General features: G+C 38.3%; 2 protein-coding genes across 2 annotated transcripts in view; both read right to left on the minus strand.

The window, feature by feature from the left end:
- The window catches only part of Fbxo4 (F-box protein 4), a 17,774-nt gene extending 13,249 nt beyond the window's left edge, over positions 1 to 4,525 (minus strand). The window contains exon 1 of the mRNA XM_013018512.1: positions 4,497 to 4,525. Within this exon, the coding sequence (XP_012873966.1) occupies positions 4,497 to 4,525 (29 nt within the window). The remainder of the gene's footprint in view (positions 1 to 4,496) is intronic.
- Positions 4,526 to 9,867: 5,342 nt separating this feature from the next.
- LOC105987326 (chromosome unknown open reading frame, human C5orf51) lies at positions 9,868 to 21,042 on the minus strand. Its single transcript, XM_013018542.1, has 6 exons — positions 20,943 to 21,042; positions 17,793 to 17,899; positions 16,220 to 16,363; positions 13,720 to 13,851; positions 12,533 to 12,647; positions 9,868 to 10,262 (listed from the first exon to the last, which is right to left on the minus strand). Exons 1-6 carry the CDS (start codon positions 21,040 to 21,042, stop codon positions 9,979 to 9,981), a joined length of 882 nt encoding a protein of 293 aa, XP_012873996.1. The 3' UTR covers positions 9,868 to 9,978.
- Between the last annotated feature and the right edge of the window lie 6,641 nt (positions 21,043 to 27,683).

A 27,683-nucleotide genomic window follows, 5' to 3' on the forward strand; every position in this document is an offset into this window, starting at 1 on the left:
CCCGCGCCCAGCTCCCGGGGCGGCCGCGATCGCGTCGCCGGCCGGCCTCGCGTTGCGCGACCCTGACTGCGACGCAGTGGACTCCGAGCCCGCTGGAACGACCTTAACCGTGGGGCGGGCGGGCGGGGGGGGGGGTTCCCCCCGGCTTTAAGACCTGCCCGCGACCCACCCGGCCCTTCCCTCCCCGCGTGGCCGGCAGGGCGAGCCGGCTGGTTGAAGGCCCGGGCCGCTTCTTCCTAGGCACTGCGCGGGTGGTTGGCCGCTGTTTAGCTCTGCTTCACGTCTCAGTTGGCTGTGCAGGAAGCCGCCACCCTGCGGACCTTGGCTGAGAGAACATCTTCATGGTGGGGGCGACCAAACTCATCTCGGCCCATCTTAGTCCCTTTGATAGCTATTTTCCTTAGCACACTTCTGGCTGCACCCCGCCCTAAATCTAAAACAAGTGCTGTGCCATACGAAGCCAAGTCCCCACCAGTGTACATGTATCCCAGCCAGGTACGTTTTCCTTTTCTCTAGCTGTAAAAGTTCGTGTAACCTCTTTCACAATAGAAATGCCACTCTGGGGCTGGGAAGGTGGCTCAGTGGTAGAGCGCTTGCCTTGCATGCATGAAGCCCTGGGTTCGATTCCTCAGCACCACATAAGCAAAAAGAAAAAACCGGGAAGTGGCGCTGTGGCTCAAGTGGTAGAGAGCTAGCCTTGAGCTGAAGAGCCGAGGGACAGGGCCCAGGCCCAGAGTTCAGGACCCAAAAAAAGAAAAAAAAATGTCACTCTGCAGAGCTTGCATCCATATTCCCAGAATAACCTTGCTTAAAATAAACTATTATTTCCTTTAAAGTAGTTCTTTTCGTGCAAAAGCCCAATCTTAGGGACCTTATGGACAAAATGTGGAAGGTAGGCATTATATAAAAACATAAATGCACTGAAAACAATAGCTGAATGGTACAATACAAAAGGGCGGTGAGGGGAATCAAGGATAGGAAGAGAACCCAGAGCCAGATTGCTGAAATCCTACTAGTAAATTTCCTACCTCTCAAATCTGATGCCCTGCTAATTGCTTTTGCTTTAAAAGGGCTTTATGAAAACGTACCATGCCCCACATGACAAAGTAATTTTTTATGTAGAACTGAATGATTTCAATAGAAGATTCAAATACCTATTTGGCCCTATTTGTCAGTCATCTTCAAGTTGCTTCACTGAACCTAATCCAAAGAACATTCTGCTTCAAAACTAGACCTCTGTTGCTGACAATATTTTGATTCAATGTACTATCTAATATTAATTATGTTAAATTATATAATAAACAGCAAGAGAGCATTTTATGCATAAGAAAAATATACCCAATCAAAATAATCCAATGGGTCCATAATTTCAGTCTTGAGAATGGATGAACAACATATTTTACAATATACTTGAAACTCATTTCCAAACAACCATCTATTATTTTTGTAAAGATGTTCAAAATACCAGGGACAATTGTTATCTCAATTTTCAAACCATTCTCCCAAATATTACTCAATCTGTTAAAAAATATAATTCCCCCAGGCATGTTGGCTCAGGACCACAATCCAGCTACTTGGAAGGCAAAGATCTGGAGGATTAAGTTTGAGGGAATCGATTCCTAGGCAAAAAGCTTAGTGAGACCCTCATCACAACAAATACATTAGGAGTGGTAGTGTGTACTGGGTTTTCCAAGCTACCTGGGAGGAATAAAAATAGGAGGATCTTGATCCAGGCATATTGACACAAAAAACATAAAATCCTATTGAAAACCAGATACAAAAAAAATCCATTTTACCTTCAAAACAGAAAACCAGGTCAACATCCTCATAAAACTGTTAATATGTTTAAGGGTCATGAAGGCTAAAAGAAAAAAAAATAAGTGACTTATATTTGCTATCTTTTAAGCTATTCTAGAGGCTGAGATTCAGAGGACAATGGCTGAACATTATATGTACCAGCAGAAAGTAGTGCAAGGCTCACTAAGAGACACTTAACATTTACACTTAAAAAAATATTGAGGACTGAAATGACAAAGCACACACACACACAAATAAAGCTTGACAGCCTAGGCTCTGAAGTCCAAATCTAGTTTCAGACTTTTTTTTTTTTTTTGGGTCCGGTCGTGGGGCCTAAACCCTGGGCCTGGGCACTGTCCCTCAGCTCTTCAGCTCAAGGCAAGCGCTCTACCACTGAGCCACCTTCCCAGCCCAAGTTTCAGACTTTCTTTTATCTCACATAATCCCTAGGGGTCAAGAACCAAGCCAACTACAAAGTCAGTTTTATTTAGGAAGCCATCAGGACATGAAAAAGAACTATGAGTCAATTAACCATATGGCATATTTCCTCCCCAAGTTGTGGTTTTTAGAGCCCGCAGAAACAACACAAGGAAAAAATCACATATGAAGCACTAAAATGGCTTTCACCTCTTATTACAAAGAAATGTGAAAATCGAGTAAATGAACAAGTTTATTCTCATTGTGGAAAAATTTGAACATATATAGAAGGGCAATAAAATAATGAACTATGTATCCAATATTGAAGATTCAAGTTAACAACATAGGATTAGTCTTGGTGTCACTGCCTCCACCTGACACACCTTGATTTGGAATTCTTTTGAATCAAATCTTAGGCATTTTGTCATTTCATCCCTAAAAATCTCATTATCTGTCCCTAAAAAAATAATAAAAAATAATAAGGCAAGGGGGCTAGGAATGTGGCTTAGTGGTAGAGTGCCTCCTAGAAGGCATGAAGCCCTGGGTTTGATACCTCACTACCACATACACAGAAAAAGCCAGAAGTGGTGCTGTCGCTTAAGTAGTAAAGTGCTAGTCTTGAGCAAAAGCTCAGGGACAGTGCCCAGGACCTGTGTTCAAGCCCCAGGATTGGTAAATAAATGAGTAAATAATAGGGCAACGCTCAAGAAATACAACCACTATACCATGATTCACTATTATACCTAAATCACTCTCTTATAATCATCCAACATGCAGTGTTTAACATCCTCATCTGCTTTTAGAAATACCTTTTCCTGTTTGGTTTGATCATTTCTCAATTAGGGCTACATACCATATATATTCCTTCAACTGTTTATTCTCTAGGTTTCTCTGCCTTTAATTATGTTCAAGAAATCAGCGTGATCTTTGTGGATCACTTCTGGACTCATTGGATAGCATCTTAAGTCTTTGAATTCATTTCTTTGTCCCAGACTTGGTCAAATTCAGGTTTACTTTACATTAATAAATGAGATTATATACTGAGAATAAGAGTTACAAGTTATTATTATCTAATGTTCAGAGTGATTAATGGTTTCAGAATCTGAATACACTCAAATTTTCCACAGGCAATTCACTTCAAATACTTAGCTCTTATCAATGGATACTTATTTAAATGTGAAATGTGAGTGCCCTAATTCTGTAAGTCCATTTATTAATTTTGTTCTTAACACTTTGCTTGTCCTATCTATGACTGTGAATCAGTCATCTCCAAGTATCCCTGGTTCATTTAGCTGGACATGGTATTTTGATATAGTTCTGAGGACACTCCAGTACCCTTCATACCCAAAGGCTCTTCTATGTTGTTATTCCCACTCCAAATCAAGATGACAGAATTTTTACTTGATTTCACATTTATTTTTCTTACATTGAAAATTCTTATTTCTAATTACATTAGCATAGTTGTTAATTTCTAAGAAGTTTACTTTTTTTTTTTTTGGGTCCGGTTGTGGGGCCTGAACTCTGGGCCTGGGCGCTGTCCCTCAGCTCTTCAGCTCAAGGCTAGCACTTGAGCCACCCAGGGCCTCAGGCATGCAAGGCAAGCACTCTACCACTGAGCCACCTTCCCAGTCCCAGAAGTTTACATTTCTTTGTAGTCCTTTTTATCCTTGGGTCTACCCTATCCAATGGAGATGTACAAATTACTATACTTGAAAGAAAATTAAGTCCTCAATTCTATACAAAATACAGTATATGTGTTCCATCTTATTTTGGATTTTTTTTGGCTTTTGTGTTGTAAAATCAATGTAAAGTGTAGCTTCCATCTGGTTTTTGTCCACCTGGTTCCTCTTCTCCACCCCATTAAAAAAAATAAAAAACATAATTGGTAATACTGTCATTAAAAAAAATAAAAAGCAAAAAAGCAAATACTGCTAGGCGCTGGTGGCTCATGCCTATAATTCTAGCTTCTCAAGAGGCTGAGATCTGAGGATTGTGGTTTGAAGTCAGCCAAGGCAGGAAAGTCCATGAGACTCTATATCTACAATTAAGCACCAAAAAAACTGGAAGTAGAGCTGTGGCTAAAGTGGCACTAGCCTTGAGCAAAAAAGCTCAGAGGACAGTGTCAACATGAAAAATACATCTAAATATAGCAGGTCTATATATATTTTGAGAGTGGAGTGGAAAATATTTCAACAATTAATTGTAGAAGGTTTCTTCTGGGGGCATCTGCACAGAACAAACCACCAACAACAACAAAGAACCCACCTGTGATTCCTACTCACCTGGTAATTTCTGCTGATACCTGCTTCATGTCTAGATGTCCAGGGTGACTTGAATTAGGAAAATGCAGTTCTTTCAAACCACAAGAGTTTGTTACTCAATTGTTCAGACTGATGAGCTTTCTAATATTTGCATGCTGAATGGCATATGCCTATTCATAGAACTATTCAAACACTAAGGAAAATGATAGCTAACTCTTGTACTCTTACCATGGCTAGGCGCTGAACTCATACTTAGGTACTATTAATATTACTGTGTTAAAAATTAGATTAAGGCACGCAAAAAGTAACTGATTACATGCTTAAACAGTTAGAAAATATAAGGTCTGTGATTTGAACTTGGGTATTTGGGCTTCAGAACCCACAATCCTTGAGCTTTTGCTACATTGTCTAAAAAGTTATTAGAAACACAAGAAAGAATATTCTTAAGTTAACATTATAAACTGAGTTGATAAAAGTTTTTGTTCTCATGTACCAGTGAAAAAGGGAACAAGATAAAAAAACAGGAAACAAGTTAGGGGAATATGATTTTATTTTTTAAGAAAAATTATATGTTCTAAAACATTTGACATTTCACTATAAGTAGAAAAAAACTAGATACTTAAAACCAGGATAAATACATCATTTATACTTTAACTATGGCGATACTGAATGTATCTTCATGTAATACTTCCTAGTAGGACATATCGTACTGTCTTCAAAGATTACAGGGAAGGGATACTACAGAGCTAGAGAATCCTGGATTCTGTGGCACAGGAGTACCTCATGGGAGCTAGAAAGGGGCACTTGGATTGTAGCAACAAAACAACAATAAGCTAAAGTGTGTTAACGTGCTTTTAAAATGCCAGTAAACAAATATAAAAATGTCTTTAGACACAGCTCATAACTGAATGCTCATCAGATAATTCATAGGTCTATAAAGCTAGGAATGTAATTTGATGGTTAGATTTTTAGTCATGATTCCCATCTCACTCTAATGTATTCAGAGGGCTATACAAAAAAGTCAGTTTGTTTCATCAGTCAGCATTAACTCATTCACAGTAGTCAGAAACTTCATAAATGTGCCAAAACAGAAAAGTCCTTAACTAAGTTTAAAACCTAGTTCATGTGAGAAAATTCATACAGTAATGAATCATACAAATTTAAGCATTATAAAAAGTCCTTTAGCAGAGTTTACATTTTCGTGAACATTCAAAATGATGAAAAATGATTTTTAGTGGAAATAGAAAAAAGCAAAAACTACTAAACACCAGCATCAATACATAATTCATACTTGATTGTGACTCTATTAAATGTATCTCATAATGCTATCTCATACAGTGTTAAACTGAATACAGAGACTAGACAGCTATAGAATCCTGTAGCAGTCTGTGGCAAATGGGTTACCCTTACTTGGGGGTGGGTAGGAATGGGTCCCAAGGAAGTGGAAAAAGAGGAGAGAGAAATGTAAAACGGGTTTTTAAAAATGCAACAAGGTCTTTGGGTAGCACTCACACACATTAGTAAGTTCCACACTGAAGAGAAATGCTTTATATATAGCAAAACTATCACTCATTCCTTAATTCACTATTAGAACTTCCACAAGAGCAGTTTTATGAATGTACTGAATATCAATGGCATTAACCAACAAGGTGGAATTTGAAGACTTAAAGACATAAAGGCAGTAGACAAGTGCTTGATGTGCCTTCCTAACCACTCTAAATAATACAGCACCCATCCCTAAGTCACATTAGCCCCTTATTCCCTGCACCATTCTTCATAGCAGCCATCACTTGACGCACTATGTATTTCTCCACTATAACAATATAAACTCCAAGAGAGTGCTCACAAAGCTACATCCTCAGCACCTAGGAAAAAACATGGCAAGCAGTAGGACCACATAGGTGTTCAATGAGTCAATTATAGTAATTTCCTTATGCAGAATACTTGGTGTTGCTTTAATGCATAGAAAAATGCGTTGTTTTTAATATACCAGAGTAAAAAAACATTGTAATTACTATGGCCTACAAATCGGTTTTCCAGTATATGGGGGGGGGGGAGAGGAGGGAATGACTGTACTCTGTAAGAAAAGCACCCAGAAAACCCTCATAATTGTACCAACCAGTGAGTCCACAGGGCCAAAAAAAGGCAAGTACCCTGCTTCTGCAATGAAGCTCTTGTTTTCTCAGGTTGGGAACATAAGTAATACTTGACTCCTGTGAAGGCTGTACACATCCTTATTTGCCTCGTCAGCCACTGGTGAAAAGGGCATGGCAGTTTGAAATCCAATAGCAGCAACACTTTTGTGCAGTTTGGCATTGAAATCTTGCCTCATTAATTGAAAAAAACAAAACAAAACAAAACAAAACACTACCAGGGGCCTACCATGCATTAAGCATTAAAAGTAAAAGTAAATTTCAAAAGTATGAAGTTCTCAGTAGTATAGAAAATAACTACAAAGTAATGGGATAAGTTCAATAACATGGGGAAGAGGCTGAGGGAACATAACAAGAGTACCTGATTCAGAGCGAAAGAGTGATTTCTGGCTAAAAAAAGAAAAAAATTTATTGGAGGAGCTGGGAATGTGGCTTAGTGGTAGAGTACCTGCCTAGCATGCATGAAGTTCAATTCCTCAGTACCACATAAACAGAAAAAGCTGGAAGTGGTGCTGTGGCTCAAGCAGTAGACTGCTAGCCTTGAGCAAAAAGAAGCTCAGAAACAGTGCCCAGGTCCTAAGTTCAAGCCCCAGGACAGGCAAAAAAGAAGAAAAAACAAAACAAAAACAAAAGACAAAAAACCCTCATTGGACATGGAAGCTTTATCTCAAAAATAACTAGGAATTTGCTTGTCATACAAATAAAAGAACACACAAATACTAAATTCTATAAATGTATTAGGGTTGATAAATTTGAGGAAGGAATGGAAGTACTTGTGATTACTTGATCATCATATCTAAAAGGAAAAGGGAACGTCTAAGACTGGCCTGTGTTAAAAAGAATTTAAATCTTTATAATTAAAAAGAAAAGGTATTTACATGATAAAATTTACTAAAATGCTAATTACATAGGAAAAAAATCTTCAGACTGGTGTAAAGATAAGTCAAGAGACCTGCAGAATGGGGAGTTTCCCTTGCCACCAAGATTCTATAAGCATTCATGTTTGTTACAAAAGAGCCTGGGCCAGGCTCACTCCTGTAATCCTAGCTACTCAGGAGGCTGAGATATGAGGATCATGGTTTGAAGCCAGCCTAGGCAGGAAAGTCCATGAGACTCTTATTTCCAGTGAACTTTTCAGAAAAAGCTGGAAGTGACACTGTAGTTCAAAGTGGTAGAGCTAGCTTTGAGCTAAAGCAGCTCTGGGACAGCACTATGCCTAGGCCCAGAGTCCAAGCCCCAGGACCAGCAAAAGAAGTCTGGTATTTTTAATCTGTTAGGATCACAGAGTTGAACACAAAACCTATAGAAATGAAGTGGGGAAAGTAGATATTGTTTGAGAAAATATGAAGCAGAAAAGCTTTTCAGGAATATGGAAGTTATTTGTATACACCAAATTTAAAATTACTATGGTATGTTTGTCTAAGTGAAGACATTCAATAGGCAGTTAGAAAGCAAGAGGAAGATTGGAGTTCAACCCAACCTCCTTCTATGGTGGTATAAGTAATGGTTATTGTTATGAATGGCATCAGAGAGTATTTTAAAGTAAAAGCAAAAAAGAAAAAAAAAAGAAGAGAAATGGAGAACAGAACTCTAGAGATCACTAACAAGAAAGCTAGGTAAAAATGAGAAGTCACAAATGAGTGACGATATATCATGAATGAAACCTGTAGCATTTATTAGTCTTCAATAGGAAGCAGGCAACTTCTTTTCTTCCAAAATAGGAGAAAATGAGTGAGGTTTGTAACTGTTAGTTGACTTCTTTATGGTGTCAGGTTTCTGTACGACAGGAGGAAAGGCAAAGAGCCTGAGGAAAGTGAGATGAGAAAATCTGGTTGAGCAAAAATGGGGGAAAAGAGACCACCCTAGTAACAAACAAAAGGCTTACAGTAAGGGTCCTTCTAAAGTCAAATGACACACTTGTAGTGTTCTACTCTGAAGGGATGCATTTTAGACAAGCTTGGTCTAGGAATGATTCAGTATGATAGGCTCACAGAAAGACTAGACAAAAAGATAAGACCAAAGAGGAAAACAACAAGTGCCCTCTGTCCATATGGTGTCCATGAAGCTGAGGGCAAAGAAGAAAAGCTGAAAGAGGTTGATATAATAGTTCAGGAGGGAAGTCAAAGAGAGGAAGTCTGCAAAAATACTATAGCTGTATAGTGAAAAGAACAAAAAGAGCACAACAAAACCAAGAAAGTCAAGGTTGAAAGATGAGAATTATTATTAGCTACTAAAGTTTCAAAGAGAGAGAGTAGGACAGTTAATGTTCAAGGCGATGACCACTGGGAGTAAGTTGATGGAATGTGATGAAGTCATTAGGACAGACATCCTGTATATCAGCAAAGAATTGGGCACAGGCTCTCAAGACGACAAGAGTTGAGGTAGGCAGAAAGACAGTGAGCAGGACAGCAAATTTGGCTCTGTGGCCTCTTAAGATTTTACCTCCACTATGAAAGACAGAAAATATTAAAATTTCAATACTATATGAAAAGATAGTCCCTAAAAACATTTCAACTAGTGTTAGACTAAGATAACTTGATTTCTATCTTCATTATTTGAGAAACTATGCATTTCATTTTAAACAGAATAAGAAAAATCATTTTGAAAGTTTGCATTAAATGCCTAAATAGAAATTCTAAATAATGTTAGTAATGTATGACAAAGTAATCAAATACAATTCCCTTGTGGAATCTTCTATTGTTCTGAATGTAAGTCATAACCTTTCCTTTTGCCTACATCTATATTCATACTACATATTCAAAGCAATAAGGTAATGGATTCTAATCTTTGAAGCATGGCTAACTTCCAGATGGAGATTAAATTTTGTGTTACATACATCATACATCAACAAAAATAAATAAATAACAATCCATCTGGGCGTGGAGAACACATCCATAAAACTGGCACTTGAGAGGCTGAGACAGGAAGATTTTGAGTTCAAGGCCAGTCTGGGCTACATAGTGAGTTTGTGGCCAGCCTAGGTTGCATACAGTGAGATCCTATCTCAAAACAACACTAAAAAACCAAGACCTAAAATTAAAACCAAAAAACAAAATACCTAGAAAAATACTTGGTAAAGCTAAATTGTGTTTCTCCTTACAAGTGATGATATCTGTAATTCAAGCTAAGTTAGAGTAATATACATATGCCATTTAAAAATTAAAGAATCATTTCTTCACATGTTTGAGTATATATAATGAGAGATGATAGTGTTTAGAGAAGGATAACCATACTGAGTATTTCTGAAGTGTGAATCTTTTTCAAAATTAGTGGCAGTATCTCTTTTGAACCCTTATTTTCTATTTCATAGGTCTTCTTGTCTTTCTGATTAAAAAGAATTAGGTAAACTACTAGTTACATTGATGCTGAAAGAAGTTTAAAATTTGTTTTGCATTGGTTGTATTCCACTCTTGTTCTTTCAGGGGTCCTTCACACACGGATACATACTTTTTCAAAATTTTTTCTCCTACTTCTCGGAAATCCAAGGATTCTTTGTGTGAAGTGCAGCTTGCTCCAGAAACACCAGTATCCACTTCATGATTTTCTGGCTGGTGATCTGCACAATACTTCAATCCCCAGTAGCACATTTCTCCACTGTACATCATTGCCAGCAAGTGAATATCACTGAATATTCCTGAGAGGGTCATTATTTTGAACAGATCAGAATTAAGTTTTAAAAATAACTTAGTTATTAAAAATAATAAATTCCTTATCAAAAAGTGTATTTCATCTCATTTAATAATACTTAGAGAAATCCCAGACCACTAATACAATTCTAATTTAACCAATATTTCTATCAAGTTACTTATAAAAGAAGTTCATCATCAAAAATGAAGAGTATTCACATAAAAAAAAAAGTAAAGAACCATTTAGATAAGTGTTTGTTGCATTTCTCTTTAGGACCTATTTGACAATTAATTTTATCAGTGGAAAGCCTGGTAGAAATCGATTTTCTTTGACAGGGCCTTTGGAAAAATTTGCCTATGAAAAAGTAGGTTTCCTACTTCCTAATTTAATGATGTACAAGGAGATGGATTTGGGAGAACAATCTTCTTTATGTAAGAGGCTGACACCAGATAACGACTATGACAAAATGGTTGTGCTGCCTATAAGGTTTACTGCTTCCTTGGGAAATGCTTAAAGACCAGATCTGACCCCTTGATTCCACTGTTAAAGAGGCAACTGAAGCTAGGAGTACGTGTGTTTAAATCATCTGGAGAGATAGCACCAGTGTTACAGGCCTCCCAAAGGGGAAATTCCAGGCCACAGAATATCTTCTCTTCTAACTAGGAGAGGATGAGGAATGGGTGACTTATTTTTTAGATTCTAAAATCCTAATCTTTCTTTTCAAGTGTCCTAGATTAAGAGTTCAGTGGAATTGGCCATGTAGGCAGTTTGAGAAGACTTTAAAGACTATTTTAAATTAATAACTTCATTAGTTATCTAGAGTTTATTTTCCATAAATACATCAAAACATTGTATTTGTCAAATGTCATGCCCGCTGAAGGAGTTCTTGGACGCGCATTAAGTTGTTTTTAGATGGATGTCAATCTAAATTAACTTAAAACAATATTTGTTGGACATTACAAGAAAGAGTCCTGGCTCTATGTGAATGCCATTTAAACACACCCTGTGTTTTGGTTTCTGCTTTACATGAAATATTTTCAAATTAGGAGAAAAGGCTTAGAGAAACTAATAAACAGAAAATATTAAAATGTATTTTAAGATGATAGAATTTTCCCAAGAAGCTATCTTATTTAAAATTCTTAAGTTTCAGATGAAGCATGTAAGAATATGAAGTTTTACTATGATTTTTATATCATTTGCAACTAGATGACCTTGATCAAGTCACTCAGTTTATCTGGACTTCAATTCCTACATTTATAAAATATAAACTATGCTCTCTGTATCTGGTCCCTAGACCTGTAAGTTTCTGCTTATAGCAGAAATGTAATAATCATTCCCCTAGCCTTCCTTGGTAAAAAAATTTTCACTTGGGATAGCAATATATCAAATGAAGAACTATATTTCCCAGACTTCCTTGCAGGTAAGTGAACTGCATGTAGAAGTGTTGTAATACACTTTTGTAAAGGCTGAGCTAAAGGAGCAAAGATAGCTGAAGCATATTTTCTTCTATCATCCTCATAGCTTGAAATAGAGGAGATGGAAGAGCCTCCAAGAACATCTTGGGATACTGAGAATGGAATAGGGATGTATGCTATACAACTCTGAAAATACCATTTATATTGTACTTTTTATAAATTGTTTCTACTTCGAAGCTAAAGACTCCGGTTATAAATGTGATGGAGGAAATGATAAGAGTAAGAAGGAAACACTGTGCTAGGTCTGGACCTTACGACGTGAAAGAGCATAAATGTCTTCCTTGTTTAAAAGTTATTATTACTGTGATATGAAGAGGCAAACCTATTTCTGGTCAAAGCAATGCGAAGATACAAAATAAGTAAAATTATGTAAAACATAATGCTCCTAAACCACAGAGATTACAAATATTTTTCTATATTACACGAAATTGTAACTTTTTAGCTTCTTAAGAAGTTTTTACCTCTAACTTAGCATAAAGTTTATATAAACCCAGCATTAGTTTCGCAAAAGTAAAAGCCAGAAAATTTCCTAAAAATCTTAAAAAAAAAAATACTGGTGGCTTACACCTTTAACCATACTATACTTAGGAAGCTGAGATCTGAGAATCATAGTCCTAAGCTAGCCTGGGCAAGATAGTACATGAGAGACTCTTACCACAAAATAGCTACCAAAAAAAGCCAAATGTAGCATGTTGGAGCACTGGCCTTGTGCAAAAACGTTTGGGGATAGCACCTAACCCCTGAGTTCAAGCCCCAGGACCAGCACCAAAAAAAAAAAAGGGGGGGGAAAAGATCACATTACCTGCACTTAGTAATTTAGCTGTGTCTAGGTCTTGGAAAGAAACTCCTTCATTTAACTGGATAGGACAACGATAATTTAACATCTTCAGCAAGTAATTGATTCCATCAACAAGGTACTAAGTAAAAAGCAAAGGCAAAGAATCAAATATCTAATGGTTATTGTATTTCAGTATGCTTCTACCACTCCAAAGTTTTATAACATCAATCAATATATCCCTGTATATCACTTAAAATAGAGTACAGGGAAAAAAAAGATGTTTTTATCTATCTGTCTGTCCACACACACACACACACACACACACACACACACACACGTCTGTCGACACACACACACACACACCTGAAAAATGTAAAAATGTTTTAGTAATATACTCTTCAAAAATGTTAGGAGAGGCCAGGAGCCGGTGGCTCATGTTTGTAATCCTAGCTACTCAGGAAGCTGAGATCTGAGGATTGCAGTTCAAACCCAGCCCAAGCAGGAAAGTCTGTGAGACTCTTATCTCCAATAAACCACCAGAAAAACTGGAAGTGGCTCTGTGGCTCAAGTGGTAGAGTGCTTGCCTTGAGCTGAAGAGCTGAGGGTCAGTGCCCAGGCCCAAAGTTCAAGCCCCACGACCAACAACAACAACAACAAAAAGTTATCAGAGGAAAACAAAATATAACTAAGATGTATTCAAAAACAACTTAACACCTAATGAAAATACATATGCACTTATTATAACTTAGAAATATTATGCCTAAATTTCAGTAACTGATAGTGTAAGCTCCAATACATACTTAACCTGAATTAGAACCCTTAGAATACCAAGCACCCTGGTTTGTTGGAATCAGTCTACTTGAGTCAGAGGGTGCTAATGTTCTAGAACAGCAGCACAGAGAATCTTCTATAGTAACTGCTGATATCCAGAGACTCAAATGTATTTTCTTCAGGCAAATTTACAAACTTTGATATTAATATAGGTTATCTTATATTTTTTAAAAATCAAATAAAATATAAAAAATAAAATCAGGATCCCTGATCAGTAAGTGCTTTCTCATTTAGTCTTTACAGCAATTCTGGTCCGTTTATGATACAGCTAATAAGTAAAAGAGGTAAAAACTGATCCTTGGATCCCTCTACTGTTAACGTAACACACAGCTTTGGGAACCTATGCCAACAATCAAAATATGTATGAAATGTCTTTTTACCTTTTTAAGCAAACTGTTTTTTCTCAAGAGCCACTCCCTTCTCTTAGTCAGAGAATGACAATACATGTAGAGCAGGGCTCCTCGCCTCCAAGAGAGGCATTCCAGTAACTCGTCCCCAAGCAAATCACAAGGCTGAAACAAGAGGACAGAGCTAAAAGGAGATACTTGATATCTACAAGTCATGTTTCAAAAACTTCAGCAACTAAAAACTCATTTCACTAAATGTACCATGTTCGGCTAATTTACACAGAAATGTAGAATTGATAAAAATACTTAGTGACAGCTACATTAAATTTAACTCAATTTATAATTAGCTTTACAAAATCATGTTTAATATTTTAGCAGCAAATTACTCTGACAAATTACTCTGAGAAATATACAATCCATAAATTGATTAAAAATAATCTTTCACAAAAGCAGAAAGAATTCAACAATCTAGATAGAAAAATAATTTTAATGAGTCAATGTTTTTTATTGGTCATACCAAGGGTTGATTTACGGATGATTTCTTTCCACAGTGAGCCTGCCCTAATACATAGACAGAACAGAGGTGGCATCTAGCTAGTCAGCAGGCACTAAAAGGTAAGAAACTGTTTTCTTGAAAGAGTGCCCAGGACTAGAGAGAGAAACCTTGAAACCATCTACATAGAATGACAATTTAAAAAGCATGTGAAGCTGGGCGCCTATGACTCACATCTGTAATCTTAGCTACTCAAAAGGCTGAGATATGATGAAGTTCTAAGCCAGCCTGGGCAGGAAAAAAAAGCAGCCTGTGCCTCAAGTAGTTGAGTACTAGCCTCCAGCACAAAAGCTCAAGGGACAGTGCCCAGAAAGGCCCTAAAGCTCGAGCCCCAGGACAGGCACACACATAAAAATTAATTAAATTTAATTTTAAAAAAGCATGTGAACAGGCTGTAAAGACAGAACAGAGATGCGCAGAAGACGTGGACATCTTTGAGGACTATTATAACTATTTATTATATAAAAAAGCTGCTGGGGAAAGAGTAAGAGAAGGCTTGTCAAAGATGAAAAAAAAACATATGGGAGATGGGTAATTGATTCCTGGGGGAAATAAAGCAACTGCAAAAGTAAAGAGGGTAAGTAGGGAATATCTTACGTTAGTGTACTGCAATTACATTTTATTTTGCCAATGTGAAAATATTAAGAAAAATACATTTTACTGACTCAGTAAAGATATCCTGTGTTAAGATATCCTGTCTCCTTCCTCCAATATTAATTTAAAGCAGAAACCAAGGAAGTATGGCAGGCATAGTGGCTGCAATCCGAGTAATTTGGAGGCAAAGATCAGAAGTCTCATTCAAGGATAGCCTTGGCAAAAAAATAAAAAGAGAGAGAGAAAGTTTGCAAGATTCCATCTTGATCAGTGGGTGGAAGTGTGGTGCTCATCTGTTAGTCCAGCAACTCAGGGAGCACAACCAGAAGGATGACCACCAGGATAGTCAGAACATACGGCAAGACCGATCTTGAAAATAACACAAAAAGGGGCTCGTGAGGTGGCTCAAATGGCAGAACATATGACCTCTGTTCAAACCTAAGTACTACCAATAAAAATGTTTTTGAAATGCCTGAGCACTGGTTGCTCATGCCTGTGACCCTAGCGTTTCAGAAAGCTGATCACAGCGAGGCTGAGGATCACAGTTTGAAGTCAGCCCAGGCAGAAAAGTCCATGAAACTCATCTCCAAATAACACCAAAAAAACAAAAGTAGAGGAAGAGCAACGCCTTAAACAAAAAAGCTAAGGGCACAACTCAAAAGATAAAGTTTCTTGGAAAGTCCAACATAATAAACACAGGGAAAAGAATACTCAGGAATAGAGTCAAGGGGAGAAGAGGTAAATAAATAAGAGAGAGAAGTGAAGAGAATACACACATAAAATTCAATGCACACCCTACAAAACTAAGAAAATTGGGGGGAGGGGTAGGGTTGGGAAGGATTTTAGGGAAGAATGATGAAAGGGGTGATATCTGGGGCTGGGAAGGTGGCTCAGTGGTAGAGCACTTGCATTGCATGCATGAGGCCCTGGGTTCGATTCCTCATCACCACATAAGCAAAAAGAAAAAAGCTGGAAGTGGCGCTGTGGCTCACGTGGTAGAGCACTAGCCTTGAGCTGAAGAGCTGAGGGGCAGCACCCAGGCCCAGAGTTCAGGCCCCACAACCGGACCCCAAAAAATAAAAAAGGGGGTGATATCAATCAAGATGCATGGGATTCATACTGCTGTGCTGAATGGCAACTCCTTTATACAACTACTTATAGATAATAAAATGTAATTTTTTTAAAAAAAGCTAAAGGTTCAGACTGAGTTTAAGCCCCAGTACCAACATGTGAAAACACACACCACACATACAAATAGCTTAGTTAATTACATATTTAAAAAATAGAAACAATGATATATTCAAGGGGATTTTAAAAATATTCTAAAGAAAAGGATAGTAAAAGCTAGCAATAGTATACTAGAATTCATACAAATGCAAAACTTACTTTTGAATGTACACTGTTTTCCTTAACTAAAATTTCTGGTTCTGAAAGAAAACTGATCAGTTCTTTTACTTTCTGTGAAGAATCTTCAGGAAAATCTTCATCTACTAGCTTATTCTCCTCAAAATAGGTCATGTCCAAAATAGCCTATGGGAAAAAGAGGAAAAAAGCACCTATAAATGACACAAACTTGAAAGAATAAATGTTAGGGTTTAACTTTACAGATAGGGAAGAGAAATGATTTAGTGGACATTCAAACCTTCTAGCCCAGTATTTAAATTTGCAAAATGTCTAGCTATAAAGGTAATTTGAGATGAAACCTATAGAAACTTTCATAGATATTTTACTAAAATACTACTAAAATGATGACCTTGTTTAAGGGGGAAAAATGAAGCCAGGCGCTGGTAGCCTATTACTCAGGAGGCTGAGACCTGAGGAACACGGTTTCCAGCCAGGCAGGAAAGTCAATGAGACTCTTTATCTCCAATTAACTACCAGAACACCCTAAGTGGCACTGTGGCTCAAGTGGTAGAGCGCTTGCTTACGCTAAAGAGTTCAAGGACAGCACCTTTGCCCTAAGTTCAAGCCCCATAATCAATAAGAAAGAAAATGAGACTGATTGATTTTTAGTGGTACTGGGTATGAACTCAGGGCCTTAAACTCTCACAAGCTTACCACTTGAATCACTTGGAGATAAAGTCTTAGAAACTTTTCTGCTTCCACTAATTTTGACTAACTTTGAACTGAGATATTTCTGATCTCAGATTCCTGAGCAGCTAGTAGTACAGGCACAAGCCACTGGCATTGGCTAAGATTTGTTTTAATTAACATTTTTTAATCATATGATCAAAAATGGTTATACTCTCTGGTCTTTATACATGCATAATCTCTGAAGTCTTTCTCAATGCCTACAATACTAATGGTACCACCTCTAAGTTTCATTCAATTAACAAATAAAATGCTGGACTAGAGGTATGGCTTGAGTGGTAGAGCACCAGCTGTAAGCAAGTCTAGCGAAAGCATGAGTTCAAACCATGGCACCAAGACAGAAAAAAAAAAGAGGGAGGGCAGGATTCTTAATATGCTGATACTAGGTAGGGGGAAATCATATTTAGAATTCTAAGGAAAGGTGAATTTCAAAGAGAAAAAAACATATGGCCATAAAGTCTCCAATACCCATAAAAACCTTCAAGATATCTTAAGATACTACATGCATTAATATTCTCCCTAATTATCCAGTAAAAGTAATTAATATTCTATTGATACAGCTAATAAATCTCTCTCCTTTGCATACTGCTTCCAAGTTTCAAGTCTATATACATTTTAAGAAAACAACAACATGGAAGTGGTGCTGTGGCTCAAGTGGTAGAGTACTAGCCTTAAGCTGAAGAGCTGAGGGACAACGCCCAGGCCCAGGGTTCAAGCCCCAGGATCAATCAAATTAAAAAAAAAACAACTAACAACAAAGTTCAACATTCCCATAAAGATTAAACAGACTTTACTACATTTAAAGTTTGGAGTCTACCACCTAAATAAATTGCTTTCAAAATGTCTGTGTTCACATCTGGTTTAGTACCTGTGTATAAAGTTCTAGAAGATTTGATGGATTTGAATGTTCTTTTTCTTCTCCACACAAGTGCTTCAACTTTTCTAGAGCTGCAGAGGCCCGAATTAAAAAGTGATCTGTAAGAAATAAAAACATAATTACTTCACATAGATTCAGACTGCATTTGAAACATCAAAAGAAGTTATATGTCTAAAAAGATCAAACAAGATTATTTTATAACATACGGATGAACAGCAAAGCAGTAATAATATCTTTCTCAAACATGAAAGTATATCACAATACCCAACTGAAGTAAACAAACGTATTATGGGCATTTGTTCTAGGAAGAAAAAACTGAATTTTTCCTAGATTCACTATTGCTATTTCTTAAATCCTGTCAATTTTCTCACAATGTTTCTTACATATTAAGTATTTAAAAAATAAATTTACAACTTTTACTGGAATGGGACAAATACTATATGTAAATCTAGAGCTCTCAAGGAAAATATGTAACTATGAATTTACCTGTAAATGTTTTCTAAAAGAACATGATTGTCCAAATCAAATCTTCATGAAATTATGAGCACTATAAGCAAAGTTTGTTAAATATGCCTGTAATCACAACTCACCCAACTTCTACCTTCAGTCTTTTTTTACCCCCTTTCTCTATCACACTCCCTTTGCTACATCTGATTTCAGATTTTCTTATGTGCCCATACCAAGCTATTATCCACCCTTTTGTATCACCTCATGTAGTAAAATTTAGTATATGCCTACTATAGTAAAGGACGCCAAAGTCTCTGCAATTTTCTTCTGAAAATATAGGTCCTGTCCTCTTCATTGGCCAACAGACAGATAATGTAACATTTGTTCTGGCCTTATCAGATCCAACACCTCAGCAATTACACAGAGCTAACCTGCTTAGTGTTGAAGCAAAACTAGTTATGTCACATCCACTTGCAATCATATGATGATCTTTAGTTTTTCCAGGTTCAGACTAACCTGAAAGTTCAGCAGATTCTGACTACCATCGATCCACTATGTACATCATCTGAAACTTCTTTAGCTGCCTTCCCTTCTCTTTTCAAGCTAGAAGTAGCAACCACACAACCATGAAAAGACTCTATTGTGAACCAAAATTGTATGGAATACTGGTACTCATTATGTGCTTCTAAAGAGACTGTCTATATTTTTTTTCTTTTTTGTGTGACACTTGAGACTGAATCCAGTGCATTGTAGGCAAACACTGAAGCCACCCTACCAGCCTTTTTGTCTATATTTTGGTTTTGAGATAGGGTCTCACTAACTTCGTCAGGGCTGACCCTGCACTCAAGATCCTCTTGCCTCCACTTCCTGAGTACTTAGGATTAAATGCATGTACTACCACACGTGGTTGCTGTTCACATTTTCTTAAATTCCAAGATTATATTAAATGTAAAGTCTTGTACTGAACTCACTAAACCACTGCTGAAGAAGTATGTCATATAAACTCATGATGTGGTGGTGGTGGCATACCTACCATTTCAGAAAAGTCCATATAAATGCACTATTTTGCAAGGTGTGTTAACACATGCCTAAAATCCTAGCATTCAGGAGCAGAAGGACCCAATATTCACTGCATGGTGAGTTTCAAGCAAGCTCAGACTACATAGGGAGACCCTACTCAATAAAAAAGCATTAATTTTTGTTATAACTATTTAGCCAAGGTAATAAACGACAGGGCAAAAGATGAAAGTAATTCTTACATAATCTCTAGAAAAAGTCTTTTCTCCTATAGCATATCTCCAGTTTAACATCCTAATAGAAAAATGACTTGCTGTTAATCTGATTTAAGACACTAGAACTATCAATCATTACAACCTACTATAATTATATCATTGTTACATGCAAGGACAATTTTAATGTTATTCTTTTTGTTGTGTAGGAAAAGAATGCCAGGTTAAATTAAAATGGATGTAACTTTGTTTTAACTAAATTTTGTAAATCTTACTATCAATACTTTAGTAATAGCTACTGCTATGACTTTAGTAAATTTTTAGATACATAAGTCTTCCAAAAATAAATATACAACAAACATCTGACTTTTATCTCCAGTTTTCATTGTAGATTGGAGTACTCTTCCAAAGGAAAATAGAAATGGTTTGGGGATCCAACAATAAGTGAATAAAAAACCACTCTTTGATTTCTTTATCCTGGTCCAAAGAGACTTAGCGGTAACCTGGGTATACTTCCAGGTAATAGCTACTAGTTACTACTCATGAACTAGCTATTGATGTAAATCCTAAGATTCACTTACCACAAACCAAAAGAGAAGTAGGCTTCAGTGTGGTCTATGGGTCTTTGATGAACATACTCCTAAGAAGAGATAATCCAGCAAACAATCTTCTCTGAAACTAGGTGTTTTCATTGTAGATCCTAGTCAATAAATATACCAAGTATTTAATCTCTTGGGAAAATGTCCCACTACTGCTTGCCTATGAGTCCGATCACAAATTAGTCCACAAGAATTTTAAAGCCTATGTGTGTTTGTGTAGGAAAAGCTCAAACCTGAAGGGGAGCAACGCAGAACCTACAGGCAACTGAAAAGTCATAAAAGGACCCAGAAGTCACAAGACCGAGATCAATTCCTAAACCAGGTTTTCCTAAAGAATAGACGTTCCAGAGCACTTATTCGCCTATCCACAGGTCCCTTCAAATGATGCACATGAAAGACTCATCTGAAAGGCACCAACAGAAAGCTTTCTGTAGAATACTGTCCACTGCTGAGTTCGGCAGCGAACACAACACAGGTTTCCAGCGCAGGAAGGAAAACGTGGAGCGTGCGATCCGTGCCCGCGGGATGCGACCTCGCCACGGCTGGGATCCCGCGGGGCTGACCACTCCCTGAAAGCCTCCAGGGTACTTCCAGCCCTGTGCTCACCGGTGTGGCTCACCAGCCTCCCGATTATGAAATGCGACTTGGGAAGAAGCGGAGCGCTGACAAGGTACGTTCTCCCGACGGGCGGCGACGGCGCGGAGTGGGCCGCGGAGGGGGAGCGCCAGCGCTCGGGGCGCCGAGCCCGGGACCCCCGAGCGCGCCCAGGGCCCCAGGCCGCGGTCTCCGCTCCGCACGGCCGCCGAGCGCCCGCCCGCACGGCCGTCCTCCCCGCCCGCCCGCCCGCCCGCTCTCCTCTCCCTCACCGTCTTCACCCGCGGCTTCGCTGAGCTGCTGTATGTGGGCCTGAGCCAGGTCCCCGAGCTCTTCCACCCGCCGCACCACGCCGGAGACTGCGGCCGCCATGGCCACAACAGGCGGCCGCGCCCAGGCCACGTGACTCCGCTGCATGAGGTCATGTGATCCCTCAGCACAGGCCGCGTGGGGCGGAGCTCCCACGCGGGAGGGAGGGCCGGCCCCGCAGAGGTCGTTCCGGGTATTCTCTTCCTCCCAGACGCGGCTCCCTCCCTCCCATAATCCTATGCAGAGGCTCTCCGCCACCCCCCCCCCCCCCCCCCGCCTTCTCCACCCCGCCGGATGACGTGGAGCCACACCTCCCTCCCGCCTTCTTCTCTAACCCAATCAGAAACCAGTCATGCCCGAGGCTGACCCAATGAGAAGCCGGCTCTCCGTCGGCGCCGGGCAAGGAGCAAGGCAACTCTGCCAGTTGGCAGGAAGGGGGCGGGCCGAAAGTCTAGACAAGGAGGGCTGTTGGCTTTGGCTTTGTAATGAGGGGTGCCTAAAATAAAAATGATTATAGTCCGTGGTCAGGAAGGAAGCTGCCAGGCCCTGTGTGGCACAACTAAGGCTAGATTGTCGGGAGAAGGGGTCGAGGACGCTCGGGGCTCCAAACGAGTGGCAGTTCTGCATATCGCTTTTTCAGTCTTTGTGTGTGTGTGTGTGTGTGTGTGTGTGTGTGTGTGTGTGCCAGTCCTGGGGCTTGAACTCAGGGCCTGGACACTGTCCCAGAGCTCCTTTTGCTCAGGGCTAGCACTCTACCACTGAGCCACAGTGCCACTTCCAGCTTTTTCTGTTTATGTGGTACTGAGGAATAGAACCCAGGGCTTCGTGCACGCTAGGCGAGCATGTTCCACTGAGCCACCCTCCCAGCCCTGCAGATCGCTTTTCTAAGTATGGTTTTTAGCGATCGACTTCATCTCCCAGTCCCTGGCTGCCTCACAGTACGAGTATTTTAACGGTCCCGAGTCCCACGGTGCCGAACGTTGCAGCTGTGCCACGATTTCGGTTGCCCTTGTCCTTGGGCCAAGTCACTCAGTCCCTGGGAGACTCAAAACACTCAACAACAACAACAACAAAAATAAACAAAACTCAGACGAATATTTCCCATTCCCCCGACTGCTTTCTTGCCTCTGGTCAAACAGACCGTGAATGAGGCTTACTGGTTTTCAGTTTGACACATATATCTTGAATTAACTCCATCCTAACCTATTTCTTATAAGGTGGTGGTGATTATTCAATAGAAAATACTAAAAGGCAAATGGAATGTTGTGGCTTACAGGTAAATACAATGACTTTCCTCCTTCTGGCCTTTGTAAAGGCAGTTTCTTCCTCTGTCAAGTAACTCTATATGAACAAAAATCATACAATATTCCTTTAGTGTTTCTACCAGTGGCTAGCATATAAGAAATATAAATACTCAGATAATGAAATGAAGAAGGAAAGAAAAAATGAGGGAAGGAAGGAAGGAAAAGGAAAGAAGGAAGGAAGAAGGAAGGAAGGAAGGGAGAGAGGGAAGGAAGGAGGGAGGGAGGGAGGAAAAACTCTAGTTATCAAGAATCTGAAGGCCATGACGTTTGCATTATATGATCAAGGTGGGTTAATGAATTCATACTTAGATAAGCATTTCAAACCAGAAAATACCAACCTCATTAAATAAAATTTACAATCCCAGTGATGCAAAAAATAACCAGGAATTTTAACAGAAAACATAACACCGGGAAATATTGCTCAGTTGATACTCTGGAGTGCACTTATTTTCAAGGAAAGAGCTGGAAGCCATCTGATAATAGTTTAAGCCCCCATCCAGTTGAGGAAAATGAAGAAGACAAAACTTTTAACCACTCTAACCTTAGAATATATGAGTTTTAGTTTTACTCAACATCATAGCAAAGTAAACATGCTTATTGTAGTGCCTGACCCAATAATGGGTCATTAAATGAAAAATGAACATATATAAAACAAAAGACTTATGTTAGTCACTGGTGGCAGCTGATTTTATATATATGTGTGTGTGTGTGTGTTTATATATGTATATATATTCATAGTGGATTGGGAAATTTATGAGGAAATAAGTCCTAGATGAAAGTATAAAGTTGTCAGAATGCACAAGTTGTAAGGATTACTAACTCAGGGACAAACAATGAAAGCTGTCTCATAACAGTGATACACGGGTATCAGCAGTAAATAATAAAGTGTTAAAAACCATAGAACCTGTGTGCAGGAAAATAAGTAATTTTTCTCCAACCAGTAAGTTATTTTTTTACTTCAGGAAATCCTCATTAGAACAAATGAAGATACTTTGGTAGGCTTTTTTTAGACCTTAGATAAATTAAGAACTCAATATCATAAACCAAAAATAGTTGACCTCATTTGTACCATCTTTGTTTCCACTGATATATATATATATATATACATAATTATATATAGTGGATATACATTTAATGGATAAAGTCCAATCTGCAAAGAAGAAATTATTTTCTAGGGATTTTTTAAAAGGTATTTTTGAATGTAAAATTCCACTTGTTCCTAAATTACCAGGGACAAGCCGATACCACTCTCTTACAATTTTCTTTTAATGGCTTTACATTTTTGCATGGGTCTTTTTTAAGTCTGACAACTCCCTATGATCCATTTAGTTACCATCAGTAACATATATAATAAAAGTTCCTTGCGTATTTACTCCTTTTCTCATTTAATGGGGTCAGGCATTATGATAGACAATACAATTAAAACTATAGCAATAAAAATTAACATGATCCCTGCACTGTAAGAGCTTATTGTCTAGGGTTATAAAGGTACAAGAATACAAATGAACACAAACTTACACTTGTGTAATATTCTGTGAAAGAAAACTAAATGGCTATGATTTACTTTAAGGAATATAATAAGCTTCTCTGAGGAAATGACTGCATTAAATTATGAATGAAATTAGCCAGGTGGTGGTGGTGGAGAGTGTATCCACGACTTTATCCGACGGGGAGAGAAACCACACAGTACAGAGCATGGAGATAACCACCTTTAACTCCAGTAATAGGGAAGCAGAGGTAGGAAGATCACAAGCATAAGGACAGCTTGGGCTATATAGATAGACACAGACTCCAAAGAAGGAGGAAAAAGTAGAGCAGAATGATAAAGAAGAAAAGGAGCAAAAGACAAGAATTTAAAAAAGAAAACTTGAGAAGTAAGAAAGCTCTAACAAATGAAGGAGCAGCAGATGTAAGGAATAGCTGTTATAGTGAGACAACAATTCAGACTTTGGAGAGAGCACTGTTATGAGTCACTGGATAGTGGAGAAGCTGCTAAGATCTCCATTGGTGACAATTCCTGGAATTCTATCTTCTGGAACTTGTGAGGAAAATGTCCTGTGAAGTTCCAGGAAAGCTATTCATGAAGAAGCAGTCTGCTACAGAAACACCAAAGGTAAATGCCAGGAAGAACTTCTGGTTGCTATGTTTTACAAGAGTCCCGTGCCCGGAGAACTCTGGTGTCAGCAAGCAGCTCATGCTTAAAATGCCTGACAAGAAAGGACACTCAAACCAAGAAAGACATTTTACTTCCTGCAATGCCTCTCAAGTTCCCTGGACAATAAGAGCTCTACCTCACATCAGCTGACAGAGGAAAAATATTTAAAGGGCCAGATATATTTGCACAAAACAAATCAGGAGGATATTTTGGAGATGAGAAGAAATAAATCTGTAACTGGCACAAAATAAAGGAACATATCAGTGTAGTAGATAACCTGCAAAAGTTGTTTGGAAAGAGCTCAACAGTTTGTAGGAATTAAAGAAAGCCAAAAGCCTTACCGTGAAGGAGAGTTGAGGTCTAAGAACACATCTGGAAATGATTTCTCTTCCTCCACTACTCTCTGGTGATACTAAGCTTTCTTTTGTTTCTCTTGTTTTACTTGTTTTCTCAGCTGGCAATCTACCACTGAACTTTTTGGGAGCTATTTTGGAAACAGAATTGTATTCTTCTCTGCCCAGGCTAGCCTTAAGCTTCAATCCTCACATATCTCCCTCATAACTGTGGAAATGAACCCCAAAACCTAGATATGACCCATTGACCCATTGACCATGTCTATATTAATTGACCCTATCTTCTGGCCATTAATTCAACATTTAATAAATACTAGGCCTGTGTGGATATTCACTATCATCCTAGTTATTAGCTGCGGTATCAGACTATAAGAACTTGGGTTCAAATACTGTCTCCATTCTGGTATACTCTCCATGATAGTATACTTAGTATACTGTACTAGAAAAATGAGTTAAAATTTGTAAAATGATGATCATTATAACTTCTTCTCAAGTAGTTATGAAGGTTAAATTAAGTGATTTATATGGGTTCTTTGGTGACAACCACTGTTTTATCTGTTCTCTGCCCTTATTAGTCTTTTTTTCTGTTTTCCCTTTCTACTTAGTACTATACTCCAATATAGGAAATTCATCATTGTTATATTTTTTTTCAGCACAGAGTGTATATAAACCTCAAAATGCTAAAGTATATTGAAACGATTTTCATCTCTATGTTTCCCTTACCATCTCTTCTCAATCTCAGCAGCTCCTGTTGCATTTTGTCTAACTCAATCAAGCTGAGCCAGTCTTCTTCGGTTAAACTAAAACTACCCAGTGAGCAACCTGATCCTACATCAGCACTTTCACATTTGCTGAACACCAAAACTTTTCCAGATTCCTTATAAAGCCATTTTTCTTGTAGCCATAAGTGTGATTATAATTTTTAGACTTAAAATTTTTATGTATTTTTGATAATTTTTTTTTACCAAATGTGTATTTACCTACCAAATACATAGACTAAAAAACCAGTGGTCAACAGTAGAATAGCTATTCTGCCATCTCATTGAAAATTAATTTCTCTAAGCCTAGATTGAAAGTTGTGAAGCACAGAACAGCCATATATTTTAGATGAATCTCTAGTGACCTTTAGAAAGTGCAGCATCCCTTCCAAAAAATGTATAGGATATTGGATTTGATTAGATGGAGAACCTACAGGTAATGCTGAACCAAAATAAAACTAGAAATATTGGCAGAAGACATATTATGAAACTCTTGGCGTGTCATGATAAGGAGTTTGGAATGATATATAGGTGGAAGGATCTGGAATGGTTTTCAGAAGGCAAAAGGTAAGATCAGATTTCTGAAAGATACGCTAGTAGAACACAAGATCATTGGGAGAAATAAGTCTACAGAAAGAGACCAGTTGAAAGGCTTGTTAAAATAATTTAGAGGAGTCTGTCAGCTTACACAGGGCAGTAGTGTGAGTAGAAAAGAATGACAGTCTTCACAAGGTAAATATTATTTAAAAGATAAAATCAACAAGAATTGGTCATTAACTTAGAATGAAGCTGAAGCCCTTCCACTTTGTGCCCATCAGTGACAAAATTCCATCACTTAGTTTCTATATTCCTGAATGTTTTTCCTAACCCATTGTTAAAATGTTGTATACATTAAATCTAGGGATTGAATAAGTAATTATTTAATAAAATAATGGAATTAACATAATATTTAGCAATTTCACTTTTTTCCTATTAACTTATTGAAAGAAAAGATGACTATAAAATGCAACATCAGAGGGCTGCCAGAATTATACTTTCATTTCATATACTAGCTCTGGGAAGTTACCTCCTTTGCCTTTATTGACTATAATAATGTAATTAACCAAACAAATACAGTTTGTTTTCCTTAGCTTAAAACAATTTATGCCCTAATTAGGTCATTTGAAGTCTGTTGTTTCTAAGCATATTCTGTTGTTCTTCAGAGCTAAGAATTTCTTTTTCTTTTTCTTTTACCCTGTCATGGGGCTTGAACTCTGGGCCTAGTTGTCCCTAAGCTGCTCTTTTTTGCTCAAGGCTAGCCCTCTACCACTTTGAGCCATAGCATTACTTCTGGTTTTCTGAGGTTAGTTGGAGAGAAGAGTCTCAAAGACTTTTCTTCCTGGGCTGGCTTGGAAACTCAATCCTCAGATCTCAACATCCTCAGCAAAGATTACAGATGTGAACCACCAGTACCTGGCAGAGCTAAGAATTTCTAAGATGCTTTCATTCCCTTATTTCTCACTATCCTGAATTTCTCTCAGCCACTTCCTCTCATATTTTTCACTGTATTCCCTGGAACTCTTTCTAAAATGTTTGTCAGTACCGTCTCATATCAAAATTTCCATCTGTCTGTTTTAGTGGACGCTTGACTATTACTCCTCCATTCATCTTCTTTAAGGGCAAGTTCCCTGACTGCATCTTTCATTTCTTCTACTAATCTCTGGATCAGTCTCTCAGATGAAGTAAGATGTTGCATGTCTGTTTACATCATTACCTTCACCCTAAATCCTGCCCAAATCCTAATAATTTATCATTGTAGAACTGAAAACTTTGTTACTGTCCTGAGATGTCTTAAACTGCAAAAGACAGTCTCTGACTGTATCTCATATGTCCTTTGCAGATCGCTCATGATCATTGGTCTAGAGGAAGCTTTTGGAGACATTTCTCCCAAGCTCTCTTGTTCTTTCTGGCTCTTTACCTGCCAGGTGACAAGACTAGTCACTAAAACAAGCATTCTAAGTTCTCTAACATTTTATCCTATAAAACTCAACCAACTAGTTGGGCACCAGTGGCTCATACCCGTGTTTCCTAGCTACTCAGTAGGTTGAGATCTGAGGAACACCGTTTAAATCCAGCCTCAGCAGGAAAGGCCAAT

The sequence above is a fragment of the Dipodomys ordii genome, unplaced genomic scaffold (assembly GCF_000151885.1).
Source record: "Dipodomys ordii isolate 6190 unplaced genomic scaffold, Dord_2.0 Scaffold41, whole genome shotgun sequence".
Taxonomy (NCBI): domain Eukaryota; kingdom Metazoa; phylum Chordata; class Mammalia; order Rodentia; family Heteromyidae; genus Dipodomys; species Dipodomys ordii.